Source organism: Taurulus bubalis (genome assembly GCF_910589615.1).
Source record: "Taurulus bubalis genome assembly, chromosome: 15".
NCBI classification, from domain to species: domain Eukaryota; kingdom Metazoa; phylum Chordata; class Actinopteri; order Perciformes; family Cottidae; genus Taurulus; species Taurulus bubalis.
In genome coordinates, this window is record NC_136603.1 from 7,876,811 (window position 1) to 7,903,087 (window position 26,277).

General features: G+C 42.7%; 4 protein-coding genes across 4 annotated transcripts; 1 reads left to right on the top strand and 3 right to left on the bottom strand.

The window, feature by feature from the left end:
- Positions 1 to 2,220: 2,220 nt before the first annotated feature.
- gtf2e1 (general transcription factor IIE, polypeptide 1, alpha) lies at positions 2,221 to 10,172 on the bottom strand. The gene is made up of 6 exons (XM_079230483.1): positions 10,065 to 10,172; positions 9,176 to 9,471; positions 8,349 to 8,506; positions 4,989 to 5,184; positions 4,481 to 4,716; positions 2,221 to 3,427 (listed from the first exon to the last, which is right to left on the bottom strand). Exons 2-6 carry the CDS (start codon positions 9,463 to 9,465, stop codon positions 2,979 to 2,981), a joined length of 1,329 nt encoding a protein of 442 aa, XP_079086609.1. The 5' UTR covers positions 9,466 to 9,471; positions 10,065 to 10,172; the 3' UTR covers positions 2,221 to 2,978.
- Positions 10,173 to 10,438: 266 nt separating this feature from the next.
- On the top strand, positions 10,439 to 14,277 carry rabl3 (RAB, member of RAS oncogene family-like 3; the record flags this gene model as incomplete). The annotated part of the gene is made up of 8 exons (XM_079230778.1): positions 10,439 to 10,484; positions 10,996 to 11,087; positions 11,716 to 11,845; positions 11,938 to 12,052; positions 12,182 to 12,332; positions 13,277 to 13,348; positions 13,708 to 13,746; positions 13,850 to 14,277. The coding sequence occupies 8 exons, from the start codon at positions 10,439 to 10,441 to the stop codon at positions 13,904 to 13,906; spliced, it is 702 nt and encodes a 233-aa protein (XP_079086904.1). The 3' UTR covers positions 13,907 to 14,277.
- Positions 14,278 to 14,292: 15 nt separating this feature from the next.
- On the bottom strand, positions 14,293 to 16,235 carry LOC306747695 (granzyme B-like; the record flags this gene model as incomplete). The annotated part of the gene is made up of 5 exons (XM_079230777.1): positions 14,293 to 14,545; positions 14,713 to 14,973; positions 15,244 to 15,382; positions 15,880 to 16,027; positions 16,184 to 16,235. 5 exons carry the CDS (start codon positions 16,233 to 16,235, stop codon positions 14,378 to 14,380), a joined length of 768 nt encoding a protein of 255 aa, XP_079086903.1. The 3' UTR covers positions 14,293 to 14,377.
- Positions 16,236 to 23,435: 7,200 nt separating this feature from the next.
- On the bottom strand, positions 23,436 to 26,030 carry LOC306747700 (UDP-glucuronosyltransferase-like; the record flags this gene model as incomplete). The annotated part of the gene is made up of 5 exons (XM_079230783.1): positions 25,149 to 26,030; positions 24,792 to 24,923; positions 24,561 to 24,648; positions 24,222 to 24,441; positions 23,436 to 23,718 (listed from the first exon to the last, which is right to left on the bottom strand). The coding sequence occupies exons 1-5, from the start codon at positions 26,007 to 26,009 to the stop codon at positions 23,436 to 23,438; spliced, it is 1,584 nt and encodes a 527-aa protein (XP_079086909.1). The 5' UTR covers positions 26,010 to 26,030.
- Positions 26,031 to 26,277: the final 247 nt, after the last annotated feature.

Below are 26,277 nucleotides of genomic sequence, written 5' to 3' on the forward strand. Positions count from 1 at the left end.
TCACCGGATGTCAACCTTAATACCGTCTCTGTTAAATTATTCTCTTTCTTTTGCTAACAAATGAGCTTACTTAATGAGATGATTTATGAATATTTGTGTCCCCATCAGTAGACATTAATGCAGAGAGAAAAAACACAACAATAAAGGTGCCCACAGGAGCGCGGTGACAGCAATACGTTAAACTTCAATATGTTTAAATTTTTTAACACACATGAATCTATCACCACTTCTCACCACTCCATATGTGATCATCAAGGTCCCATGATTTTATACAGCTTTGTAGATTCCCGACTGAGTTCTGTTCGCCCTCCTAACCCATTCTATCTGCCCACACTCAGGCTTGCCTTGGCAGATCAATAGCACAGCATGAGGTTAGGTTTTAATTGAGCTGTCTTGAAGGGTGGGGTCTGTTTTAATGAGGCCAGGTCCTGTTTTCATCCTGACCTTTGAGGCTCTGCCCTACAGGTGTCCATCCTCTAACTTAAAAGGAATATATGGACTTGTGGGGCACCAGAGGTGTCAGGCCTCACCAAGCTCCTCTGCAGAGGTTGACATTTTCGCTTGAATCTAATACGCTCATAGATTTGTTTTTTTTGTTCCGAGACATTACACAGGAGCTTACCTATCACCAGTGCAAATACAATATCCGCTGGTTTGTTACTCTATTTTATGTTCTAACCCTCTCCTGAGATAAATATCTGAGTATTAAGCGAATGGACTATGTTCACCAATCACCACCCACTTAATAACTTTGCCTGTCTGCCTTTGTAAATTGGCAGGTAGCATACATGCTCATCAGAGCGTCTTTGTGAGAAAAGGTTGCCTACAGGTGGTTGGTGTGAGAGCATACGGTCTGTTGTTCATTATCAATGATTTTGAATTTATTTTTTAAGAGAGAGGGGTAATGTCACTGCAGCAGGCACCATGACAGGTGTAACATTTAACATTTTATTTGAAAAGGCCTGTTTTCGGTAAATGCCAGGCCCACATCTGTATTCAGACTCCGGATTCGAGGTGAAATTGCCCCCTGCGGGTGACCCAGTGCCGTGAGGTTACATCAAAGAAGTCATTATTTGGAAAGCCACATAACAAAATATCCCAAATCCAGCTGGAGCACATCTGGAGGAAAGCTGGGAGTGTGTTTGTCGAGGGACCGCCTCGGTGCATAATTGTCATCCGGATGTGACCAGACAGGAATGGTCTCGCTGGGAGGATATCACAATGGAATGGTATGAAATGCATGTTATCTTTTCCTCCAAAGCCTGTTAATCTTGCCCTGATTTCTCCTGAAAATCAAGCTTTCACACAAGAACATCTCTATCATCTTAATTGTGCCATCGACCTCCATAATAGCTGCACCATCCTTGATTACAGAATAAACTAACACACTTGGAGACACATAAGATGCAATGGGTGGTATTTGTGTCCTTTCTTGCATGTCATAGATTTTTTTTAAACTCACAATTTAAGATAGTTTTTACAATATGAAGTCGGGTATCAGGCACATTTTGTATGGAAAATCCCACCCTGTAGCGCAATTATCTGTGATAGCAGTAATTCCTGCAGGTGGTTTTGCACATTTTTCAAATACATTTCAAATATGTTTTTTGAGAACGTAAATATTACTTTTCCTAACTGCTGCTGTGTAAGAAAGGCATTGTAACACACAAATAGTGCAAAAACCCAAGGGGAATAAACATTTTACAGTTGTGACCATAGATTTTGGTGACTGTATTGAGCTTCACATTAGTTTATTGTGTGCGTTAGGGGGAGAAATGTCCTACTGTCACATTAGGGGACATTATACTGAGAGAATAAATAGATGGACAGCAAAACTAAATACAAAATGTATTTCCAAAATGCTAATATAATTTAGAATAAAGAAAATGTATTCAAAATGATGTACTCTCATCATGGTTAACATCTCATGTCTTTTGCTGCTTATAAAAATTATCATATAAAATGGCAGAAACTCTGCCTTTTGCAGCCAACAGCAAATAACAGATCCAACATGTTGTAGCATGAGGTCATATCCAGCTTTGGGGTATCATTTAGTATTAGCATAATTCCAAACACTAATTTGAGTCTGTCATGTCCACTATCTGAGAAGACAAATGTCACAGTGCCCCCTTACTGTTATATTCTGAATTGCTTGTAAATGTACAGTGTATTCTGGTTGTGTCCATGTACACAGAGTATGTCCATGCATGTTGCTGTACTGCAGTATTGTTTTTATTACAGATTATTCCGAGAAACAAATGTTTTACTGCAAACTACTACAGTTGACCTGCATCATTTTGTATTCAACATTTGTCTGAGAGAAGCTTTTAAATCAAGTCTCATATAAAAAAATAAATAATAGAAAATACTCCGCCCAACGCCTTTTCTACCCGGGCATCTTAGAGAAAGCAGCAGCAGCTCCAGTCCCTCAGTGTCACACTGCTTACGTTCAACCACAACACTGCTATGCACAGGAAATAGATTGAAGCATAAAACATACACTTGTGTCTGGACAGCTGCAGCATATCTGGCCAGTCATAGATCTGCATGAGAGAAGCATGACGGGACAACACGTTTAAAACATGGCTGGTGCCGACAGCCTGTTAGTCCGTTTTATTTTCATTTCAGATTAACAAAAAAAATAAAAATTGACACCCTCCCTTCTGGGCTGATGACCGAGAATAAAAAAATACTGAGGACAGAATACTAAAGGCGTGATCACCTAGGCAACACTGTCAGAGAGCGTCCTTGGTTCTTATAATGCAAGAGCAGAAAGCCGACTGTAAATACTTCTTGAGCAGCATCTTGTTGTTTTTTTTTTTGCTTGAGAAGTTGTGTTCCACAAACATTTTTTCTCGGATGCCATCACAGACAGTGTGAGACAGCAGAAGCATACTTTGGGGAACTTATAGCCATCAAATTGTTGTGATAATGAGTGTGTAAATGCATGTGTGTATATACTGTATGAGAGTGTGTGTTCAGAAGTACATGTCCTGGAAGAGGTTTTGTCCCATTTCAATGTAGGCCTCCTTCTCCTGCGCAGACATTTGCTCCACTAGCTCTGGCTTCTGGCTGACCTCTCGGTATGAGAACTGCCTGCCTCCGACCATCACCATTGGCTCGTCCCCAACCTCCTCAAACTCATCATCGTCCTCTTCCTCCTCCGCGACCCGATGCTGAGCAGCAGCGGCGGGGGGAGGAACCGAGGGAGAGTCGTCGTCCGATTCGCTGGTGTCGCTGTCGGAGTCGCTGGCATTAGCTTTGGTAGAGGGCCTGTTAGCAGTGCTTGCTCCAGCTGCACCCGTTCCCGCCGCCGCGCCCCTCTTCTCGTGGATGAGCAGGGCGCGCATCACTTCCTCGTTTTCATCCGCCTGACCAGCTCCAAGAGCCGCTCCTCCATCCGGGGCCACGGGCGCAACGTCTCCAGCTGGGAAAACAAAACGATCACATATTCAAATTAGTCGCTTCTGAAGTCATTCTTTCTTGTTACTTCTTGAACATTTAGAAACATGGCTAAGTATTTCTAAATCATGCCTGGAACAGGGCATCGAGATGCCGTCTAGGCTCCAACCTCAAGCATTCCATATTGCAGCCTAGTATCTGAACATTTCCTTAATTTACACGGCGTCATCGTCGGATGTCATGTCTGTTTCCAGGCTTCAAAAGGCAACAAGATAATTACGGGCAGATCCACAGAGAGACACCTCAGAGACAGGATATTCGGAAGCCATAATTTGTGCAATTTCCACAGAATGGATTTTATTAATGAGAGTCTTGCTCAGCCATGCACTAATCAAGCCTCTGATTATTTCAATTAAGCAATTATGGCTCAATGGTAGTCTGCCCAGGCCTGATTGTTTCTCCACCCAAGGGCATGCAGCAATGTCAGAAAAAGATAGCATGGTGGAGGAGCACTCTGACCGAGGGCGATAACCTGGGTTGACCTGTAGCCGCCCGGTGTGACTACAAAGAGTACAGGTATTGGAACGTAAGGTCATAGAGGAGCAATCAAAGGTGTGGGTCTTAGTTGGGCTCGTGCTTGTCCGTCCGATCATCTTACTACTGGACAACCCAGTGCATTCAGTAAGGCTCACCGTGGACAGGCAATAGGATTTATAGATAATGACACGGGAAAACAGCATTCGGGAGTGGGAGGGAATTTAATTTGTAATTTAACGCCTTCTGACTTATTATTTTGTGAAGCAATATTTTTTTGCATATATTGAGGCATCAATATATACATATATTAGAGTATAAATTATTTAATTTTCACTGCAGTTAGCCAAGATTATGGAGGGTTCATGCAAAATGATCAAATTTGTCATACTTCAACTCACAAAATGTGGTTGTTGGCCCAAAAATGTGTATGATTTTAATGCAATTTTTCTACAAACAAAACCTTTTGCCATCAGAATAGTGTGAAACCTACATATTGACTGGTTAGTGCTTGATGGGTGTCTTGCAAGAAAATCCCACTTACTGTTCTTGGTGACGTCAGGCTCGCTGTAAGCACCCTGCACGGTGCTCTGGGTCAACCAGACGGGCCTCTCCATCGGTGCCTTGCCCTCCTTGGCCTTTTTCTGCTGCTCCTCCTGCTCCTCCATGCTGATAACCACATTCTGGGTGTACATGTCACCGTAAGATGAGCCTTTGTTCGACCAGGCTTCGCGGTGTGGGCCTAAGTTTGCTCCGGCTGCTGCAGCAGCACGATCACGGCTAGAGAAAAGATTCAGTAAGTATCCCTTAAACCGCAATCTTTAACAGTTTAAACATGAAACATTGAGTGTGCGAATGTGTTAAAGCTAAGAAAAATCATTCCTGTGTAATGGAATTTAATTCCAGTTATTAAGTTGAGCCATTATCGCAGTTAACAGAGGTGAACATCCCATTTGTTGTCATTGAAAATACTGACTCTTAAGGACTGTCCGACAGAGGGGAATAAGTATTTAGAAGAAGTAAGCGCTGTGTGAGGTTTGTCAGAAGCTGACCTCTGTTTGAGGGCAGGAATCTCAGAGGGCTCTGGCTCCAGCAGATCCTGAGACAGGTTAACATCCTCGGTCTCGCGCAGCAGCGCATAGATGGGTTCGATCTGCTCATTGAAGCGTGCCACTAGTGTCCTGCCGTCAGGACAGACAGACGCGTCTTCCTCTACCTCCGTCTGGCAGAAGGTGCAGCGAAATGTACCTACAGGGGTGAAGAAAGAACACAGTTTAAAACAACAAGGGGTGTTCTGGCTACTTACCTAGTCACATACTGTGTTACCTACAACTTTGGGACATGCCTATAGGGCACTGCTTTTAATTGCAGCCCAGAGCCGCAGGCTATATACCAACTTTACAAAAAACTACTAGAAATGTAGCATGATTGGGAATGTACAGTGATTTTAAATGAACATATTTGCATGACTCTACATACAGATAAACTGATAGTCAGGAGTACTTCCTCACTGAGTGCAAATTATAGAGGTAAAGGTTATGCAACAATATATCACCATTCCATTTGCTGTGATTAGGGGGGTTTTATGCATGTCCACCATTATGATTGACCGGTGGATTTATAAGCAATCCTGCGATAACTCATTTCCACTGACCATTAAACATCCAGCTAATAGGTGTACTTCTACCCAAAACAACAATGCCTTGCTGTTAATGACACTGCATGATGATCTTTTTATTTGGGACCTGCTTTATACCACTAAGAGAAAGGCATGTTTGGCCATCTGCTTCTTTGGCTGATTTCAGTTTCAAAAATGGGAAACACTCCAGCATTACATACCACCTTGCTTTTGAGTATATGAGAGAGAGGGGAAAAAAAGTGTGTGCATGGGATATAGATATAAGAGAGAGACAGACAGGCAGACCGAGAGACAGAGACACAGAGCGACGGAGAGAGAGACAGCCAGAGAAAGAGAGACATCAGCACACATATACTACATGTGGAAGAAGAAGAAATAGTAAAAGTAACTTAAAAAAAAAAAAAGGTTGCGTGGATCTATACGTCAGATGGAGTTAGTAAAAAAACAAAACAACGAAATGCATGTTCTAAAAAAGAGGAGGTGGGTGCATTCATTTTACAAAGTGTGAAAATTCAGAGCGGCAGGGTCTCCGGCTCTCCTTTGTGGGTCAGAACGAGCTGGCAGATTAGCAATGTCACTTCCCATCCCCGTGAGGTAAAACTGAGTGTTGCTTGCCCTGAAGAAGCAACCGATCTATCAGACTACCACTATGTGAGCTCCAAGTATTCCTTTTGTCAGCATCTGTCAAGGTGCAGAGTTACTGCCTCCACAGCCAGATTTGATACCAGTTGGGATACCTTGAAACAAGAGACAAGAGCAAAGGAATTGGCAAGACGTTCATAAATGAGTCACTGGGAAGATGCTGACGGCTACAAAACAGGACCATGAAGCTGGAAAAGATAACTTTTTACCAGGATGTGATTTACAATGGCTATCAAATGTATCACCCAGTGTGGTGTTATTGAGCATTTTTATTTCCTCAAATTAGTTTTACGTTGCATTTTGGGGCTAACATGTTTACAACTCATCTCTGAAAATGTGAATACGCCCCCATGCTTATGCTTTTATTCTAAAATAGCCAGTGACACTTTAGCATGTTGTCTGAGGAGCTGATAGTCATGTTCTTTATAGGAGCATATTGTTGGCAACGTGCAGCTTTCTTACTTAAAACCAGCTCAAATTTGATCATGGTTTTGTCTTTCTTACTAAAGACTAAAGCTACTCTCCTCAGGACATTGTGATGGCATTTCAGGATGCTGGGTGTTTTCTATCTTACACCTATTATTTGCCCAATGATAACAGATGATTTCAAGAATAATTGAACACCCTCGGAAAATCTTGCCTTTGCTGACCTCTAGTGGTTTTCAGCTGGCTGCAGTGGACAAGTGGACTCCAGCACTTGGCATGATAATCTCTACCAGAATGGGCAGCAAACCTCTTCTTGTCAGCCTGGTGGCGTGTTTCACACACTCTTTGTTTCCTAGCAACAGTGATGGTTGACTGGTAGTCAACATTTCGTGAGCCTGACTCAAGAATGAATGCAGTCTATGAATGAACACAGCTCAGAGTAGCGAGCATTCAAGATCTTCATCACAAGCGCATTATTTATTCTGGAGCATTATCATTTCACTCAAATGCACAGTTTCCTGTATTTTTTGTCAACAACATGAACCAAATATTTAAAACCACCATACCCAGAATTTCTGAGGTAGACGGTTGCAAAAAATGTAATGTAAGGATACTCCACAGTCTTATACCCAGACCCACACACATAGTCAGGAAATGTGTCATTTGAATAAAAAGGAAACTGGAGAATGCAAATTCAACAGATAAAGCACTGGTAACTTGGTCAAGTCTTGGTTATGTCAATCAACTTGAAATTATTTCAAAACCATGTGTGAGCCTACATCTACTGTCATGCTATGGTTATTTAGCTTCATCTTCCCTTTGAATTCTGCATGTCCACACCCAGTCAGATGGCTTGTCGGTTGCTTCTGTTACTCACATGCACAAATACAGCATAATGGAAAGCTCCTTGTGATAAGTGAGTGATGTGATGTCCATTTAGAAGCAAGGGTTTGGACAGCTGCCAGCCCATAATGAAGCAGGGTGCGAATCAGACTACGATTGTGCTTCAGGCCTTTTGTTGTGATAGCAAGTCATTTCAAATAAGCTGAAAGACAATTTTCAGTTTGGGTGATATAGAAGCATTTAAATTGACCCAAGACAAGCTACCTAGAAAACCTAGGACATTTAAATGCAACAACAACTCAACTAACAAAAGGTTTGCCAGGTATTCGATTCCTCACTTTAAACTGAAAGGTAAGCAGCCACACTAGCGGATATATGGACTAGATTACTTATCACTTAAATATCAGGTGACAGCTAGACTTAAGCTAATGTTTTTATTATGTTCTTCTTATTCCTTTTTAAAATATGTTTGATCTTGTTGGCATGAGAAGAGAAAAATGGTACTTAATACCAACTTAATGAAACTTTAGTTTATCAGACTCCAAACTAGGTTTTATATTGCCTGATAGCAGGAAGCCACAACCTGCAACATGCTTCATCACACAGAACATAAATGGCTTGAGATCTTGTGCACAGTCTCCTCTCCTGTCATATGCCTCATCTTGTGCAAGTGATATTAGTGTTGAGTCTTGAGAACCAATTGATTTTTCTTTCTAGAACATACAACTGCACAACGGTAGTGTGGTCATGAGAGAGCGGTCAACGTCTTCTCCAGAGACAGCCACATTGTGAGGCAGCAATGAAATTGAACAATGTTGTTTATAAAATAACAAAGAGCCTCATAGATGACGAGATCGTTTACCTGTCATTGGGTCAAACAGCTGATTGGCCTCTAAATCCGTGAAGGTGGAGAAGCAGCAGGGGCACCGGAAGGAGGCGCGGTTGGTGGAGTCTCGCTCATCTGTCTCAATGCGCCGTCGCATATGATCCAATTTATACTTCACCACGTTGACCAAGACCCTAAAAAACAAATCCGGTTGTTAAAGCTTTATAGTATTCAAGATGTTTGCCTGGGCTGGTAAATAGTTTTTGTTTCCCATGTGGATAACAAAAGAAAAGCACATACAAAAACACAGAACTGTCCCTAGGAGTTAAAAATAGTTACAAACAACTTAACAGAGTATTAAAAAAACATTAACATTGTGGATAACCTTGTTTGTAAGCTTTCTGATAATCAGAGAACAATACTGTTATGTCTATTTTTGAAGAAGATATGCATCCTTATGTGAGGTCAACTTTGAGGGCCCCTCTCTCTTGGTGGTTGGTCATTGAGTTTAATCAGAATCAGCATTATTGGCCATGTGCGTCTACACATACATGGAATTTGACTCCGGTTTCATGTAGCTCTCATCGCACATATATACAATAAACAAGATAAATATAAAAAAAAGACATTAAAGACAACAGAGTAGTCAGTGTAGTGCAAGTAGTACAGATGGAGGAAGTTGAAAGAATTAAACAAGTCCTCACATCCCCTCATAAATTACCATGTATGTAAACATGTGTTCAAACTGAAATGTGTGATGGCTGGATTTCTGATGGAATGCTTCCCAATCTCACAGGCACACCAAAAAACCACACATAAATAAACAGGAAGGTATTGTGTGTTACTGTGTCTATTATGTTCACCTGTAGTTGATGAAGTAATAGTTGTGCCGCGTTGTCTTGCCATCATGGGCCGTTTCAACTCTCATGCGACACTTCACAAACTTGTCTGCCTTCAGGGTGTTGAGTACCGAGCGCAGTTGTTTGCGATCAAACTTGAGCAGCTCCAGCATGTCCTCCTCACGCACACATGGGTTGCGAATGAGCACATCCAGGGCCAAGGCATGGTCCACTCCATAGAAGCCCCGTACGACCTGCTTGGCCAGCCGCTTAAGTGCTGCAGGAACCTCAGTCAGTACCTCCGGTTCTATCATCTTCTGCTGTGGAGAGAGACGAGAACTGTTGAGCTATTCTGCAAGGGGCGAGAAACATCTGAAAGCTTGGATTGAAAGAAGTAAATCTAAAAAGTAGAAGTAAAAAGAGTCTTTATTAGGGAACTGATCAAGAGAATTTCTTAGTCATTTTTTTGGGGATACATGCGGTGCACATTAACTCTGGTTGTCACCCGCCATAAAACCGAACCAAGACTCTTGAGAAGGCAGGTAAACACTTTAGGAGAACAGGTAGGAGAGAAGTGTCAGACACTTTAAGTATAAACCCGAATATAGCAAACCTTAATCCTAACCCTTAACCACGCAAAGCTGGGAGATTGGGTTCAATTTAGACGGAAATGAAAGATTGGACCACATGGATACTATTTGAAGGGAGTGAAATATCATATTTTGCGAATAGCGTTCATTCTCTCAGCGTACATGGCTGTAGGATAGTGCTAACCTAATGTAACTTAGCTCGTAACGTTAACGTTTAAGCCCTTTACTCTATCTTCATACTCAGCGGACTAGCTTGCCTTATGCTAACTATCGTTAGCTAAATGTAACGTTGCAGCCAACATGTAACTAACCTAATAACTTACCCGTTATGTTCCACCAACACGCCAAAGCCCTCACTTCCTTAGGTCATTGCAGACTAGGCCGACTTTGACTCTAACAAACGCAGTTTAAGCTCACTGGAAACATTTGTACTTATATTTAAACTGCTAAGTTAGCTCGCATGCTTCATGATGTATTTGGGAAGTCAACCCCGGAAATAATACCAAAACCACAACGAAGGTTTACCAGCTGCACTCAATAGCCAATAAAAGTGAAGGATTGTTGATCGACGTACATTTTGACCAATGATTCCGCGTCTGGCCTATTTTCTCGGGAACTAATCAGATTACAGGAATAGTATTTGTAGGCGGGGCTTCCACTATTATCTTCCGGGACGCCGCTGTCACACAAAAAAAAAATGGCTTCTCTTGACAGGGTAAAAGTATTAGTGTTAGGAGATTCCGGTAAGTGTAATAACATTTCGGAATTCATAATCCAACGTGAACTTGAATGAATATTTGTAAATACATATGTTTGTTCTGGGTAAATAAATATCACACGGGTTGAAACCCTTGTCATCTTTAACTGGGACGTCAAGCTCCTGTCCAAAGTCTGGAGTAGTGTTAGTAATTAGTTACTCTGTAAACCTGCATACGTGAAATAAAGGTGGACCAGCGATAGCCGAATTAAAAAGTGACATCCAACAGCTCGTTAAATATATTTACTGATGCTTAAAATGATATATGCTTTGATGGAGGATATGTTACAATGAGCTGTTTTTACAATGGAGGCACGTGCCATGTACAAGTGAACCACTTATTCATGGTCTCGCAATCAGCAGTAGGAACTACATACAATTACATCAAGACTGAACGCCAACCATTATGATCTACCGGAATATAACGTCTGTTATTGCATGAGTGTATACTGATCTCATCAAAAGTGGAAGTCATCCACCCACATTATCTTTTGCAGGGGTGGGCAAGTCTTCCTTGGTCCATCTGCTGTGTCAGAATCAGGTGTTAGGAAATCCATCATGGACTGTTGGTTGCTCTGTGGATGTACGGGTAAGCAGGTTAAATACCTCATTTACTAAATGTGTTTGAGATAAGGTCTAAAATGATGCTACAGGCCTTTTAAAATAGCCTCAGATAGAAGAAATCATGCCAGGCACTTCATACACTGACTGGAAAACATATGCTTGATATTAGTTGAATAAATACAAGTATGATTGGAAGAAGTATTCAGAAAAAATAGCAATACTACAGTCCAGATGTACTCAGTTAAGTAAAAGTAACACATTCAGATAGATTTTTACTTTTTATTTTTAAGTAAAAGCATTAGCATCAAAATCAAAGTAATAACTTATGCAGAACAGATCATCTCAAAATACTATATATTATATTGGTGGATTATAATAATTCATGCATTAATGTGTATGCCACTTTATTGTTGCAGCTGGTCAAAGGTGGAGCTAATTTCACTAAACCTAGAGGCCTAATGACGCAAAAAAGTAGAAGAATAAAAATATTTAGTACAAGTACTACAGTATTTGAGTGAATTTATCTAGTTATTTTCTTCCACTGACGACTCAAAACATTCACGTCAGATAAAGATTTGCAGAGCACTCACATTTTACAGATGATTAGAGGACAACATAATTGAAGAAGGGTCAAAATAACTATTCAACTACAGGTCCAGGACTATAAGGAGGGAACCCCGGAAGAGAAAACCTACTACATTGAACTCTGGGATGTCGGAGGATCTCTTGGCAGTGCCAGCAGTATCAAAAGCACCAGAGCTGTCTTTTACAATTCAGTTAATGGTAAAGATGATTTAAAATTATTATTTCAGGAACACTGTAATCGTTAGCGTTGCTAATATTTAGTTGTCATTTTCTCTCCTCCTTTTTTTCAGGAATTATGTTGGTACACGATTTAACAAATAAGAAATCGTCTCAGAATCTCTACCGCTGGTCACTTGAAGCTTTAAGCAAGGATTCTTCTCCAACAGGAGTTATCGTGTCAAATGGGTGAGTAGACGTGTCATTATATTGTTTTGTTTTCATGAGGTTTAAAATGTATATACATGCTGACACAGTTGTTAAAGATATTCAATTGTGAATGGAAGTCTTTGATACTGAGGAGTTTTCTCCCTGCAGTGACTATGACCGAGAGCAGTTTGCTGAGAACTCGGTGCCTTTGTTGCTGATTGGCACCAAGTTTGACCAGATCCCAGACGGCAAACGCAATGAAGTTCTCACACGGACGACCTTCCTGTCTGAAGACTTCAATGCGGAGGAGTTCAATCTCGTAGGTCAATTTTGTCATTCTTACAAGCTCTGATCTTAAGCCCATTTTAAATTTAATCTGTGACATTACTGGCCTCATTTAAGTGTTGAAATATCATCGTTTTGACATTCAAACATAGGTCTCTGTTCCAGAAATGTTCCACAAAAACATTGTTCCACGATAACAAAACAATTATGAATAAAGCTGCAGTGCTTCAGTGGTGTTTTGGCACCTGATACACAAAAGAGAGCACACAACTTATTTTCGTTCTCACCACAGTGGCAACACTGCTGGATAGTACAGCAGAGTAGGAAATGAGTCACCTCAAAGAAGAAGACCGTTTCCAGTTCTCTCACAGGCTGCATCATTGATGGATGACTGTTGCTTCTGTTCTGTTGCTTAATTAATGATCGTTACAAGCACGGTGAAGGAGACTTGTCCCTGATTCTCACTGCTCTTAGCAACCTTGTAATACATAAATAAACTAGTTTTATAGATTACCAGCTTGTTTTTTCACAGGAAGGTTTGGAGAGGCTTATCTAAACGTGAAGCTGACATTTAAAAATGGTAGCAAAAGTACAGAGTGAAGTAAAATACGTGTCTTTAAGGTTTAGTGATGGCTGATGCACGGGACAGTTGTGGATCGGAGAAATGGAAAGTGAAATATAAATATTCGCAAATATACGCATTTAGGAAATTGCAGCATTAAAATCAAATCTCTGCATTATAGTCTGTCACAGATAAAGGAAATGAAAGACACCTATTGTAACATTGTAGCCCCTTTTATGTATAAGTCTGAAAATCACACACCTTTTTGATGGAAAGAAACACATATGCCAGCAGAGCCGTTTGAAAGAAGCTACAATCTCAAACACGTTCTACACGCAGTTGTAAGATGTCACCTGAGAAAGAAAAGACTACACTTCTTTCAGGTTTGTAGCTGAAGTGCTATTTTGTTTTCCCAGGACTGCACCAACCCGAGATACCTCGCTGCAGGCACATCCAATGCAGTGAAGCTCAGCAGGTTCTTTGACAAGGTGAGAAACCCAGAGATCTGGGTATTTGTGTATATATACAAGTCCGTTTTGTTGGTAAATAAAATGTCAACATGAATATTGCAGTCTGTAACATTTCAAACCACTCTGACTTGTCAAGTACGCCTAGATTTCATGGCATTATGTATTATGTAAGAAAATCATGTAATTTCCTTTTTATTCTTGTGTTGTACCAGATTTTTAACTTGTGTCTGACATTGAATTGATGTGATAGTCGAGTCTGTAACTTCTAACTTTAGTCTTTTTAGTGTAAGGTGCCCCGTTCCAATGTACATATTGGTTTGCACGTTTTGTATTTAGAAAGTCTTCGGCCTCTCAATCTCAACCCATCTCCTTAACAGGTAATAGAGAAGAGATATTTCACAAGAGACCCAAGTCCGGTGAGTTTTACATTTCCAGTCTTTGATTCGGTTTCGGTGATAGGAATTCAATTGTAACTGTTCCTTTTTTTTAAACGCCACATTTCTTTCACTTTCTCTGCAGATGACGGGTTTCACAGACAGAAAACGGTTCAACTTCAAAAGTTTGCACTATGACTGACAGCAGCTGTGGTCTGTGGTGTGGCAGCAATGCCTCTGGGCTTTAACACCACAAGTAAACCATCACCCCGCCATACTTCTCTCCCCACCCCACCCCCGCTGTTGTCACCTTTTTCATCAGTTGTAATGTTTGAAAATGAATTATAATAATTAGATTAAATATGATGAATAATTAATAGTTATGAAGATACATATGTACATAGTTGAAAAAACTTCTACAATCATTTTGCAAAAGGGAGTTAAGCACAAAAACAAAGAAACATGCTTCATAGTAAGATGATGGTAATAGGTAAATGCTATATGTACAGTGAGACGTTCATAATAATAAAAAAAAAAATTCACATGCAAAACTCTTTGCACCAACTTCAGTCATTCTTTTTCAAAACAAAGACCATTAATTCACAAAATGTTTGCCATGTTGTTTAATAAGCAAGTGAGGAAAGGACAATACTTTTGGCCTCAGAAAAGTTGCTTATGCAACATTCCCCAATCCCTTCATCACTTTCTCAATCCAGGGGATGAAGAAATTGACTTTAGTGAAGACATGAGGATATTTGGGATCATTGCAATCATCTTTCCGGGTAAAAGCTGTTATACCCTGAGGCTTACTGTTGCAGATAAGTGGTCCCCCGGAATCCCCCTAAGAGAAAGACAACAGACATGTTGATATAATATAATGCAAACAAAAAAAGACTGCACTTGTTTTTGATTCATAAAATAAAAAAGGTTTTCTCCATATTTTCAGCATTATTGATGTAAATGGTTGGTTACTTATTTGCGATCCTGCTTCAAATACTGTTAGATTACCTGGCAAATCCCTCCCTTCTTTTTGTCAAATTTGGTGCAAATCATGTGCTGAGAATTGAAGACTGTTTTCCATATATCTTTGCACTCAAAGCTGAATCGTGTCTTCTCCGTGTTCTCCTTCAGTACACTGGAAGACGGCTTATTGGCACCGGTTTGGCCCCAGCCAGCGACGGCACAGTTGATGTTGGCTGGGATTTTCCCATCTTTCTTAGGTAGTCCGATGGCCTTCACATACCTCGTCAGTGTGGCATTGTCTTTTAACTGTGTTAGAGAACAGTGTATATTATGAAACGGTCGAACCAGTTAAACAGTGTGTTTATGTCCTCTTAAAGCACGATTGGGGGTTTTATGTTGAGCAGTTCACCGCCCACATCCTTCAGTGCAAATGTGTGAAATCACCTTGTGCATCTTTACTTTCGTACAAGACATTGCAGAAAATGATGGCATCAACCCCATTGCACAACATACTTCAGAGAGACTTTTTTTTCACACACAAAATGTTATATTAACTTTTTCACGGTTTTAGTTTACCTCTAGCAACATGATATCATAGTCCAGTGCTCCAGTGAATTTCGGATGCTGGTGGTACTTGGCCACTTGGATCCGTTGCTGACTTTTCTCTTTCTTGCTTATGTTGTGTGCTCCAAGTACCACGGTCAATGGCAGAGGTCTGACAAACGAGTACAATTAATGTAAAAATATATAGTTATACTTGGCAATCATACTGCACATCACACTTTGAAAACTTTGCTGATAAAGTACAATGACCTGGAAATACAAATGACTACAATATATGTCATTAAGAAGTCTTTTTCCTAGCTATCTTTGTAAGTGAAAAGTATGCAACGATGGGAATAAAACACGTTGTTAATGCTAATAATTAGTACCCGTGAACTTGTTAATTGATTGTGAGATCAAAAACTGTTATTTCATTACATTACATTTCATTTAGCTGATGCTTTTATCCAAAGCGACTAACAATAAGTGCATTCAACCATGAGTACAAACTCGGAACAACAAGAATCAAGAAAGTACAATTTCTTCAAGAAAGCCAAACTACATAGTACTATAAGTAAGTGCCATTTAAGTTCTACTAAAGTGGTACTTTCTTTATTCAAGGTATAGAAATGATGTAAAAGATGTGTTTTTAGTTAGTATGAAACTCACTGTTTGCAGTGTGCTGCCGTTAAAACAAAGTCCTCCCGAATGAGCATTCCGCCACAGAGATGTTTGTCGTAAAGCTGGAGGGATGCCATGTAGGGCCTGGAATGAGGCTTCGCCACCCTCCCACCCACTATGCCGCTCTCAGAGGCCCCTTACATGAGGGGGAGAAGGTGAATTAATGCACAGATTACCAAACACAAACAAACATCGTTATTGTCTTAATATTACAGAAAGAAGCTAAATGAAAGACTTTTTTCGAACTTTCCAACCATCAAAAAGGCAATAAAGAAATTTTATCTTGTTTTACCAGTGAGGGAGAACAGCTGCAAGAAAATGATACTGCAGTATGTGTGGATCATGGTCGTTGTGCAGAAGTAGAACATGAACAGAGTGGCTGGAAGTGCTCTTCCTGCCACCATTTATATTCAAGTCCCACTACGGAAACTTTGTGGGCAGATGACATTGTTGCACAGAAGAAATGAGATCACACCTTTCTCACTGCAGCATGACACCTTTTTTGTAAAACTAGGTAAACCTGCCAACATGTCTTTTGAGTTGGCACTCATGCATTGTTGTTAATTCAGCAATAATCTAAATGTGAAGCACTTTGCTGAATTCAACTTTGTCCTTGTGCCTCTACAGAAGAATAATGCATTTTGAAAAGACAACTATAGAAAGTTTGAATAAACTAAGCTGCGTCCAGTAGCTTAGGTCCTGTCTACTGGTCCCATCATATTTCCTGCCCTAAAAGTCAGAAAGGTCCATATTTAATGTGGGCTATCACAAATGTACTCCTTTGACTGCTTCTTATTTCATCATCGCTATACATCTACTCCAAAGGAAGAGATTTAAATTGAAACTGTGCATTATGGCCACAGTAACCACAATGTGCACAAAGGTGACACACACTGAACTTCACACACAAAGCTCTAATTTCTATTGCTTATGTATTTTCTCGACCAAAAATAATTTGATGGTGTTTCAAAAACAGGCATGCATGTTAGCATTTGTCTCTAAAGCTCACTGATGTTAAATTCCGTGTTAAGAGAAGCTGTAAACAATAATAATAAGGTTTCAGATCACCGTACTGATCCTGATAAGCCAAGCACTTGTCTGCTGGTGTTTTCAGGACTACATTATCCCTTAGATACTTTGTGGATTTCTGAACCTTTATGTGATATCTGTGGGTAGAGTAGAAGTCCATGTAAGCAGTTCATATTAGTAATTTATTTTGTTTTTATGCAGCAAATACCAGAGGAGGTTGTATGATATACTTAGTCACACCCTTGGTCTGGGAATCTGGATGAATGCTGTCTGATTAACCCTTCACACATGCCTTTTTGTATTACGTGCAATACGTTTACGTTTAAGTACTTTTTATATATATACTTTTCTATTCAGTCTGTATATTAATATTCTACTGTTTTACTGCTTATTTATATTTATTTATTTATATTACTTGATTTTATTTCATTATTCTTATTATTCTTTATTCACTTGTGAGCAGTGCTGCTGTAATTCTGTAATTTCCCCACTGAGGGACTAATAAAGGATTATTTTATCTTATCTTATCTTATCTTATTACAATCTACCAGCATCTCAACTGACTTTAAAAAAAACATCTTTTGAATTATAGTCAGCAGCACATAGAATGTTTATTCAAAGTTTCCATAGTGGTGTGCTCCATTGTGTTTTCAGGAATAGTAATTTGATGAAGGTATTTCTAATGTTTTTGCACTGTCAGGGTAGTTTGTTTGACCCTCACCCTTACATGCAGTTAAGTTGAGGAATACACAATACCTTAAAGATGGAAGCTCCTCCAATGAATCGCCACCTTAACGTGGTGGAGGAGTTTGAGTGGCTCAGTGATCCTGGGAGCTATGTTGTCCGGGGCGTCAGCCCCTGGTAGGGTCTCCCAAGGCAAACAGGTCTCGGGGGAGAGCCCAGACTAAGAGCGGTTCAAAAAACCCTGATGAATAGCAGCCCACGGTCTAAAGCTACCTCGCCCGGACAAGGGAAACCGGGGCACCCTCCTGGAGCCAGACCCAGGAGGGGAGCTCGTCGGCGAGCGTCTGGTGGCCGGGCTTTCGCCCATGGGGCCCGGTCGGGCTCAGCCCGAAGAAACAACATGGAGCAGCAGTCACCCCGTGGACCCACCACCCGCGGGGAGAATTATCGGGGTCGGGTGCTATGCAGACCGGACGGCGGGCCAGGCAGGAGACCTGGGCGAGCCGATCGCCGGCAGCATAGACTAGCTCTAGGGACGTGGAACGTCACCTCGCTAGCGGGGAAAGAGCCGGAGCTGGTGGAGGAGGTGGAGCGGTACCAGCTAGATATAGTTGGGCTCACCTCCACGCACAGCATGGGCTCCGGAATCAAGCTCCTGGAGAAGGGTTGGACTTTGTCCTTTTCTGGAGTTGCCCAGGGTGAGAGGCGCCGGGCGGGAGTGGGGATACTCACGAGCCCCCGGCTGAGCGCCGCTATGTTGGAGTTTTCCCCGGAGAACGAGAGGGTCGCCTCCCTGCGCCTACGGGTTGCAGGGAGTGAAGCTCTGACTGTTGTTTGTGCTTATGCACCGAACAGCAGTTCAGAGTATCCGGCCTTCTTGGAGTCGGTGGGAGGGGTCCTGGAAAGGGCGCCGTCTGCCGACTCCATAGTTCTCCTGGGAGACTTCAACGCTCATGTGGGCAATGACAGAGAAACCTGGCGGGGCGTGATTGGGAGGAACGGCTTGCCCGATCTGAACCCGAATGGTGTTTTGTTGTTGGACTTCTGTGCTAGCCACAGTTTGTCCATAACGAACACCATGTTCGAGCATAAGGTGGCTCATAAGTGTACCTGGTACCAGAACACCTTAGGCCGGAGATCAATGATCGACTTTGTAGTCGTATCATCTGATCTGCGGCCGTATGTCTTGGACACTCGGGTGAAGAGAGGAGCAGAGCTGTCAACTGATCACCACCTGGTGGTGAGTTGGATCAGATGGCGGGGGAGTCGGCTAGAAAGACCTGGCAAGCCCAAACGTGTAGTGAGGGTGAACTGGGAACGTCTGGTGAAGGATCCTGTCCGGGAGGTCTTCAACTCCCACCTCCGGAAGAACTTCTCACAAATCCCGAGGGAGGCTGGGGACATGGAACCCGAGTGGACCATGTTCAAAGCCTCTATTGTGGACGCGGCTGCTCGGAGCTGTGGCCGGAAGGTCATCGGTGCCTGTCGTGGCGGCAACCCGAGAACCCGGTGGTGGACACGGGGGGTGAGGGAAGCCGTCAAACTGAAGAAGGAGGCCTTTCGGGCCTGGCTGGCCCAGGGGTCTCCTGAAGCAGCTGACGGGTACCGGCAGGCCAGAAGGGCTGCAGCTGCAATGGTCGCGGATGCTAAAACTCGGGCATGGGAGGAGTTCGGGGAGGCCATGGAGAAGGACTTTCGGTTGGCCTCAAGGAAGTTCTGGCAAACCATCCGACGGCTCAGGAAGGGAAAGCAGGGCCTACCCCAGGCTGTTCTCAGCAGGGGGGGGGACTGCTGACCCAGACTGGGGACATCGTCGGGCGGTGGAAAGAGCACTTTGAGGAACTCCTAAACCCGGCTAACATGTCCCCCGGAGAGGGGGCAGCGCCGGAAGTCTTTGGGGTGGTTTCTCCCATATCCCTGGCAGAGGTCGCTAAGGTAGTCAAAAAGCTCCTTGGTGGCAAGGCGCCAGGGGTGGATGAGATCCGCCCTGAGATGCTGAAAGCGCTGGACATTGTTGGGCTGTCTTGGTTGACACGCCTTTCAGTGTTGCATGGGGGTCGGGAACAGTGCCCATGGACTGGCAGACCGGGGTGGTGGTTCCCATCTTCAAGAAGGGGGACCGGAGAGTGTGCTCAAACTATCGTGGCATCACACTGCTCAGCCTCCCGGGAAAAGCTTATGCCAGGGTGCTGGAAAGGAGGCTCCGACCGCTTGTCGAACCTCAGCTTCAAGACGAGCAGTGCGGATTCCGTTCCGGTCGTGGAACAGTGGACCAGCTCTTTACCCTTGCAAGACTACTGAAGGGGTCCTGGGAGTTTGCCCAACCAGTCTACATGTGCTTTGTGGACTTGGAGAAGGCCTTCGACCGGGTCCCTCGGGGGTTTTTGTGGGGGGTGCTGCGGGAGTATGGGGTGCCGGACCCGTTGGCACGGGCTATCCGGTCTTTGTACGCCTGCAGTAGGAGCTGTGTTCGTATCCTCGTTAATAAGTCAGACACGTTCCCGGTGGGTGTTGGCCTCCGCCAGGGCTGCCCTTTATCACCGGTCCTGTTCGTGACCTTCATGGACAGGATATCTAGGCGCAGCCAGGGGGCGGAGAGGATCCGTTTCGGGAGTCTCGGGATCGCCTCTCTGCTGTTCGCGGATGATGTGGTCCTGTTTGCCTCCTTGGACTGTGACCTCCAGCATTCACTGGGGCGTTTTGCAGCCGAGTGTGAAGCGGCAGGGATGAGAGTTAGCGCCTCCAAATCTGAGGCCATGGTGCTTTGCCGGAAACCGGTGGATTGCTCCCTCCAGGTGGGGACAAACTGCCTACCCCAAGCGAAGGAGTTCAAGTATCTCGGGGTCTTGTTCACGAGTGAGGGTAAGGTGGAGCGGGAGATCGACAGACGGATCGGTGCGGCTGCAGCAATAAAACAGGCGCTGTACCGGTCCGTCCTGGTGAAGAGGGAGCTGAGCCGGAAGGTGAAGCTCTCCATTTACTGGCCGGTCTATGTTCCAACCCTCACCTATGGTCACAAACTCTGGGTCGTGACCGAAAGAACAAGATCTCGAATACAAGCGGCCGAAATGAGCTTCCTCCGCAGGGTGGCCGGGCTCACCCTTAGAGATAGGGTAAGGAGCTCGGACATCAGGAGGGAGCTTGGAGTCGAGTCGCTGCTCCTTCGTGTCGAAAGGAGTCAGCTGAGGTGGTTCGGGCATCTAGTCAGGATGCCTCCTGGACGCCTCCCAATAGAGGTTTTCCAGGCACGTCCAACTGGTAGGAGACCCCGGGGAAGACCGAGGACACGCTGGAGGGATTATATCTCCCGGCTGGCCTTGGAACGCCTCGGGATCCCCCAGAATGAGCTGGAAAGTGTTGCGGGTGAGAGGGAAGCCTGGGTCGGCCTGCTGAACCTGCTGCCACCGCGACCCGACCCCGGATAAGCGGCTGATAATGGATGGATGGATGGATGGAAGCGACATTAACAATACATGATGAATGACACAGCAGCATGACACAGGTTGCAATTGAGGACATTGTGCCTATTTTGGGTTATGAACAGATTAGCAGCTATTGATGAATTGTGTATTTTTTTTCTTTTAGGTTATCTAAGATCTGGTCTGAATGGACCAATGCTAAAGTGATACTGGAACAGATGGTTGTCTAGTTGAACAGGGTCGATGGCAATCTTTACCTTTTTGTTTACCCCACAAAAGTGCAGACAGGATACTCCCGCATGTCCATAGGTGTAACTAAAACAGGCTTGGATGGTTCCAGTATTAATGTATGAAGTATTACTCATTCTAAGTTGCCACAGAATACATATTTGAGGGTCATTTGATAAGGCACAAGGCCTTATCAAATGACCCTCATGTGATTTGAGGATGTTGGTCACAACATTTTCCATAAACATGAAAGGTTGAGGATTTGCAATTGAACCATGGATGACATCAGGTCGCCAGTCTTCATTTCAATAGCTTTGAACTCAGCTTTTGACGTCAAGTAAATGACACTTAATATGTCAGTGTTGTGGATTTCAGCTCAGTGAAATGATAAAAGTGGCACAATTAGTATATAAATAAATGTATACTGAAACAGGTGAGGAATGTAACCTATTGTACAGCAACTTTTAGACTATAGTCTTTTCAGTGGCCACTTGTGCAGTTTGTACAATACAAATTCGAAAAACACAAGTTTACACTTTTGAATAGCTTCCTTAACAGGAAGAAATTCCAATGCTACTAAATCTATGTAGTTTCCACAAGCAAGACTGCAACCTCTTCAAGGAAGACGGAGAGGATAAGCAGTGAATGCTGCAGCCACTGTAGCGTAGCTTAAAACACGGACTGTAAATGAATACAGTATTCTGGTGGGGATGACTTCTGTATTCAGAAAGAAGGGAGCAATATCCAAACTGAGACTTCAGCAGCCATTTGGCTTGCCTATTTTTAGTAGCTCTTTTTCCAAAATAATACAAAATAACATACAAAGAACTGAAAGTGGCAATAGTGAAATGTTTGATACTCTACCTTTAACAATTAACAATTAGGAGTCACAGATTTTATTGTATTTTCCAGCAAAAGGAGATTCACCTAAAATGACACCATTTTGTTCTGTGTTCTGCTTCCACCCGCATGCCAAATTTGACAATTTATGTATCTATCTTTACTAACTCACATATTTTGCTCCAATAGAGCAACAGATATCAAAGCTGACTTCATTTATTATACTTTTTTTGTATCTGCATGCATTCTAAAAGGATGTTTAATGGGGATATTCTTCTAGTTTTGTCAAACAAACACCACTCAGTCCGATGGAGAGCAGGTGAATTAAATAAAACCCAACACGACCCAGTTCAGAGCTCTGGCTCACAGACTGAGCTGCAGATTCTACTCACTTTGAAAGTGTCGTTTGGCTTCTCTCGGCAGAAGCTACAATATATCCACACCTGCATCAAAAAGGTGGAGTAAGTGTGGAAATAATTTGTAAGTGTGGAAATAATTTGTTTCTACGGTAAGATAATTAGCCTTTAGATGGTGTATCTACAGAGCTTTGTGTGAAAGAAAAATAAAAGCAGCCTGACGGTCTCAAATGTAACTCTTTGTAAATAACAGTCAGCCATCTCTTTATGTATCAACAGCCTTTGTGTGCCCTCCGGTACATTCCTGTAAACTACAGCTCAGACCTTTGCAGTGATTGTGTTTCTCGTTAGTCAATAGGTATTCTCCAGGGAATAATCCCACAAGATGTTGAAAGGAAGAATTTGTCCACTGTTTGGTTAAATGAGTGGAGTAGCAAATTTAAATAGAGTAAATTATGACATTTTCTAAAAATTAAGCAACTGAGGCCAACAAAAAACATACAAACAAAACACTATAGTCCACTTGGTCAGTCAGTGTAGTTTTAACAAGGCTCTTTTTGTGAATAATTATCAAGGTTCAAATTCTACTTATTGTTAGCTTGCTAGCTAGCAGGCTAATTCATTAAAACAATGTGCGAATAAAGCTATTAGCTAGCGTTGTTAGCTACATGTCAGTAAACGATTCCACCCACTCAAGAACCATACTTAACTTCTGCAGCCTGTAAAACCAAGAAACTTCAAAGTAAAGCAGTGTCTCTTTAATTTAACTTTATTTATATTGCCCAATATCACTAGTCTAAAGTGTACTTTCCAAAAATATATTTTTTTTTTTAATAAAAAAATGATTACAGATTAAATCATGACAACATGTACACCACATATGCACGCACACACAACAGAGAACCTGCACCATGTTTTTTTCTTCTTCAAACTCCTCTATTCATTTCATGACAGAGCTTATAGAACAAATGACGTTGCATTAGAAACACTACTCTTGCTTTCTTTTAGGAGTCCCCTTCCTGAAACACATGCGAGTGCAGAGCAAGCAGCATTTGACTGTCAACCACAGAACGGTGATGAGAATGATGGCAAACAAGCCGATGACATCCAGGCTGTGGTACTGAATCCAGTTCAAGTCGTGTGCAGCGACCCTTAAATGTGCAGCTCCTTTGTGTTTCATGACGAACTCCGTCCAGAAGACCGCCAGGTCCAACGGCTCAACAGGGCGGTCCAAGTGTTTCTGAGACAGCGCCACTATCTTCTCTTTGTAACTGGGGAGAAGTAATATTTAGAAAATACAAAAGTTAATGGAATGATCTCCAGGTCTACAGACTATAGTTAAAACTATTTCCTAAAACACAGTTTCCACTTAAAATGTGGAAAATAAGTTAAACATTTATGTCATTGACTACTAGAAGCGCTATGGAGCAACTTGTATCAATGGGTGGGCCCCCATTTCATTTGTCTTACTTATCTTATACACTGTTTGCACACATGAGGTCACAGTGGTACACATGCGGTGTGTTTGTTTTATTGTCGCATGAATACGAGCACGGTTTCATGCAAGGCATCAACAAACATAGTAAGCAAACATGGGTGTAAAAGAATGAACTTCTTAAAAACATTTTTGAAAAATAGGTTTTGCGAATGATTCATGAGGAAGCAACACATTTGTTGAATCTACAGAATATAGACAATGTGTTCTCATGAGAAACACACATAGGAATAGCAAACTTCACAGGTACTTGACGTAATTGACGTGCACTTGTCTTACCTTTTGTCATTGATGATCTTATTAATTGCAACCAATAGGGTTTCAGTTGTCAAATCATAAATTGTGAGTGTCTCTGCAACGCCTCGGGACACCATGCGAAGTACGTTGTCCTCCTGGTCCCCAAACAGTGGAAACATCAGCATGGGTACAGCATGGCAGATACTCTCATAGACACCATGGATACCTCCGTGAGTGATGAAGACTTTAGCTTTGGGATGGGCTGCGGAGCACAGAGACAATCTTAGGTCCAGTCCAACATGCAGTTTGATAATGCTTTGATTAGTTTGGCGCGATGTCATGTTTTAATACATAACACTGTCTGGGTAAAACTAAACCCACCTAGGAGATCATTCTGAGGTAACCACTTCATGATTCTCACGTTCTTGGGTACATCTTCAGGTAAGACTCCAGTGTATCTCCAAACAACCTGAAACAGAAAGTATGAATGTTTTGGTGGTGGAGACCCGGCACCTTCTTGCTGTGAGGCTTTTGTTTTGTATATACATAAACTGATGTACATTATTGGCTTGAATCTCAGTAAAGCGATTTGATCTGTAATGGTTATGTTACCCTTTGAGGAATTTGCCGAAAGGCATCAAGGAACTGTTTCGCCTTTTTCTCCGGCATGTTGGACACCATGGAGCCCAGGGTAAAGACGATAAAGCCGTCGTTTCCTGAGCCATCCACAAACTCCTCCAAGTCCTGCAGGGGGGTTGGAAAAGACACGCAAGATCTAGCGGGCAATGACCAATAGCTGCTGCGATGCATTCTTTTAAAGTGTATTGAAAGGAATTATCTCGATCAACATTGTATACATCACCAATTAAACAATATTAGAAGCATAATCTTGATTGTGTTTCTGTCAATCGGCCCATTCCTTTTGCGTGAGTGCATGTTTACTCTGGCATTCATTCTTTGAATACTCACCGCTGGCAGAGGAGCACTCTCTCCACAATTGATCCCTCCAATAAGAACCATGTTTGGCAAGATAGGTTTGGGCCATTCAAAAGTAAAGTCATACGTGAGAAGCCATATCGCGCCTTGACTAAGAAGTTCCGTGTAGGTCATGTTGTCTGCTAGGTATCTGCTGACCAGATCCTCAAAGTTGTCATAGATTAATTTGCACGTATAGGACTCCAACATGGACATAAACACGTTTTTGACTCTCTGTGGGAAGTTCATGATGTCTGTATTACCAGTGAAGGACACAGGGACGTAGGAAGGAGGAGAGGGACACTGGTTAGCCCTTGTATCCAGCTGACACGGAAGTCCACGCAGGAAATAAACAGCTGGAATGGAAAAGACGTGAGCCAGGATGGAGCCGCAGGGAAGGAAGGGGTCTGTAAGCACAAGATCGAAGCCCCCTCCCTTCAGTTGACTCATTAGAGGCTGGTTGTTCAGTAAACTCTCGCAGGCTTTCACCTGAAGCGATGTAAAGTTAATCAAACGCTGCACATTGACAAACAGATCTGTGATTCCTGGTGGCTTGAGGAAAACTCCATCCTTCAGCTGGGTCATTACTCCATCCAGTTCAGTTTTGGCGAAGGGCACTGGGTAGATCTCAGTCTTGTAGCTCTCTGAGTTATGGATCAACATGCTGCATTCAGGCACCAGCACCACAGCCTCATGGCCCCTGCGGGTTAGCTCCTTCACCAGTATCTTCATGCTGAGCCAGTGACTCCCATCCACAGGCACAACCAGCACCTTTCCCCCTTGAACGGGTCCCAGACTGAGGCAGCACAGCCAGGCCACCAGTCCCAGTGCAGGAAAACACACCCCGCTGCCCATTGCCTCCGTTCTGTAGTGCAAGCTTGCTTGTTGTAAGAGCTAGTGATAGCTGTTGTTAGGAGGTAGCAGTATGTGTGTGTGTGTGTGTGTGTGTGTGTGTGTGTGTTACTGAGTGTGTGTGGGTTTAAGTCCTGCAGGAAGTTGCGTTTGCAGACAGGCTTTTATATAACCCGAGAAAGACAGAGTGAGGGACTTTGCTTATTTATTTTTGTCATACTTAGATGCAACATAGTGCAGCTCTTTATTTTTACTTTGTAAGTTGTGATTC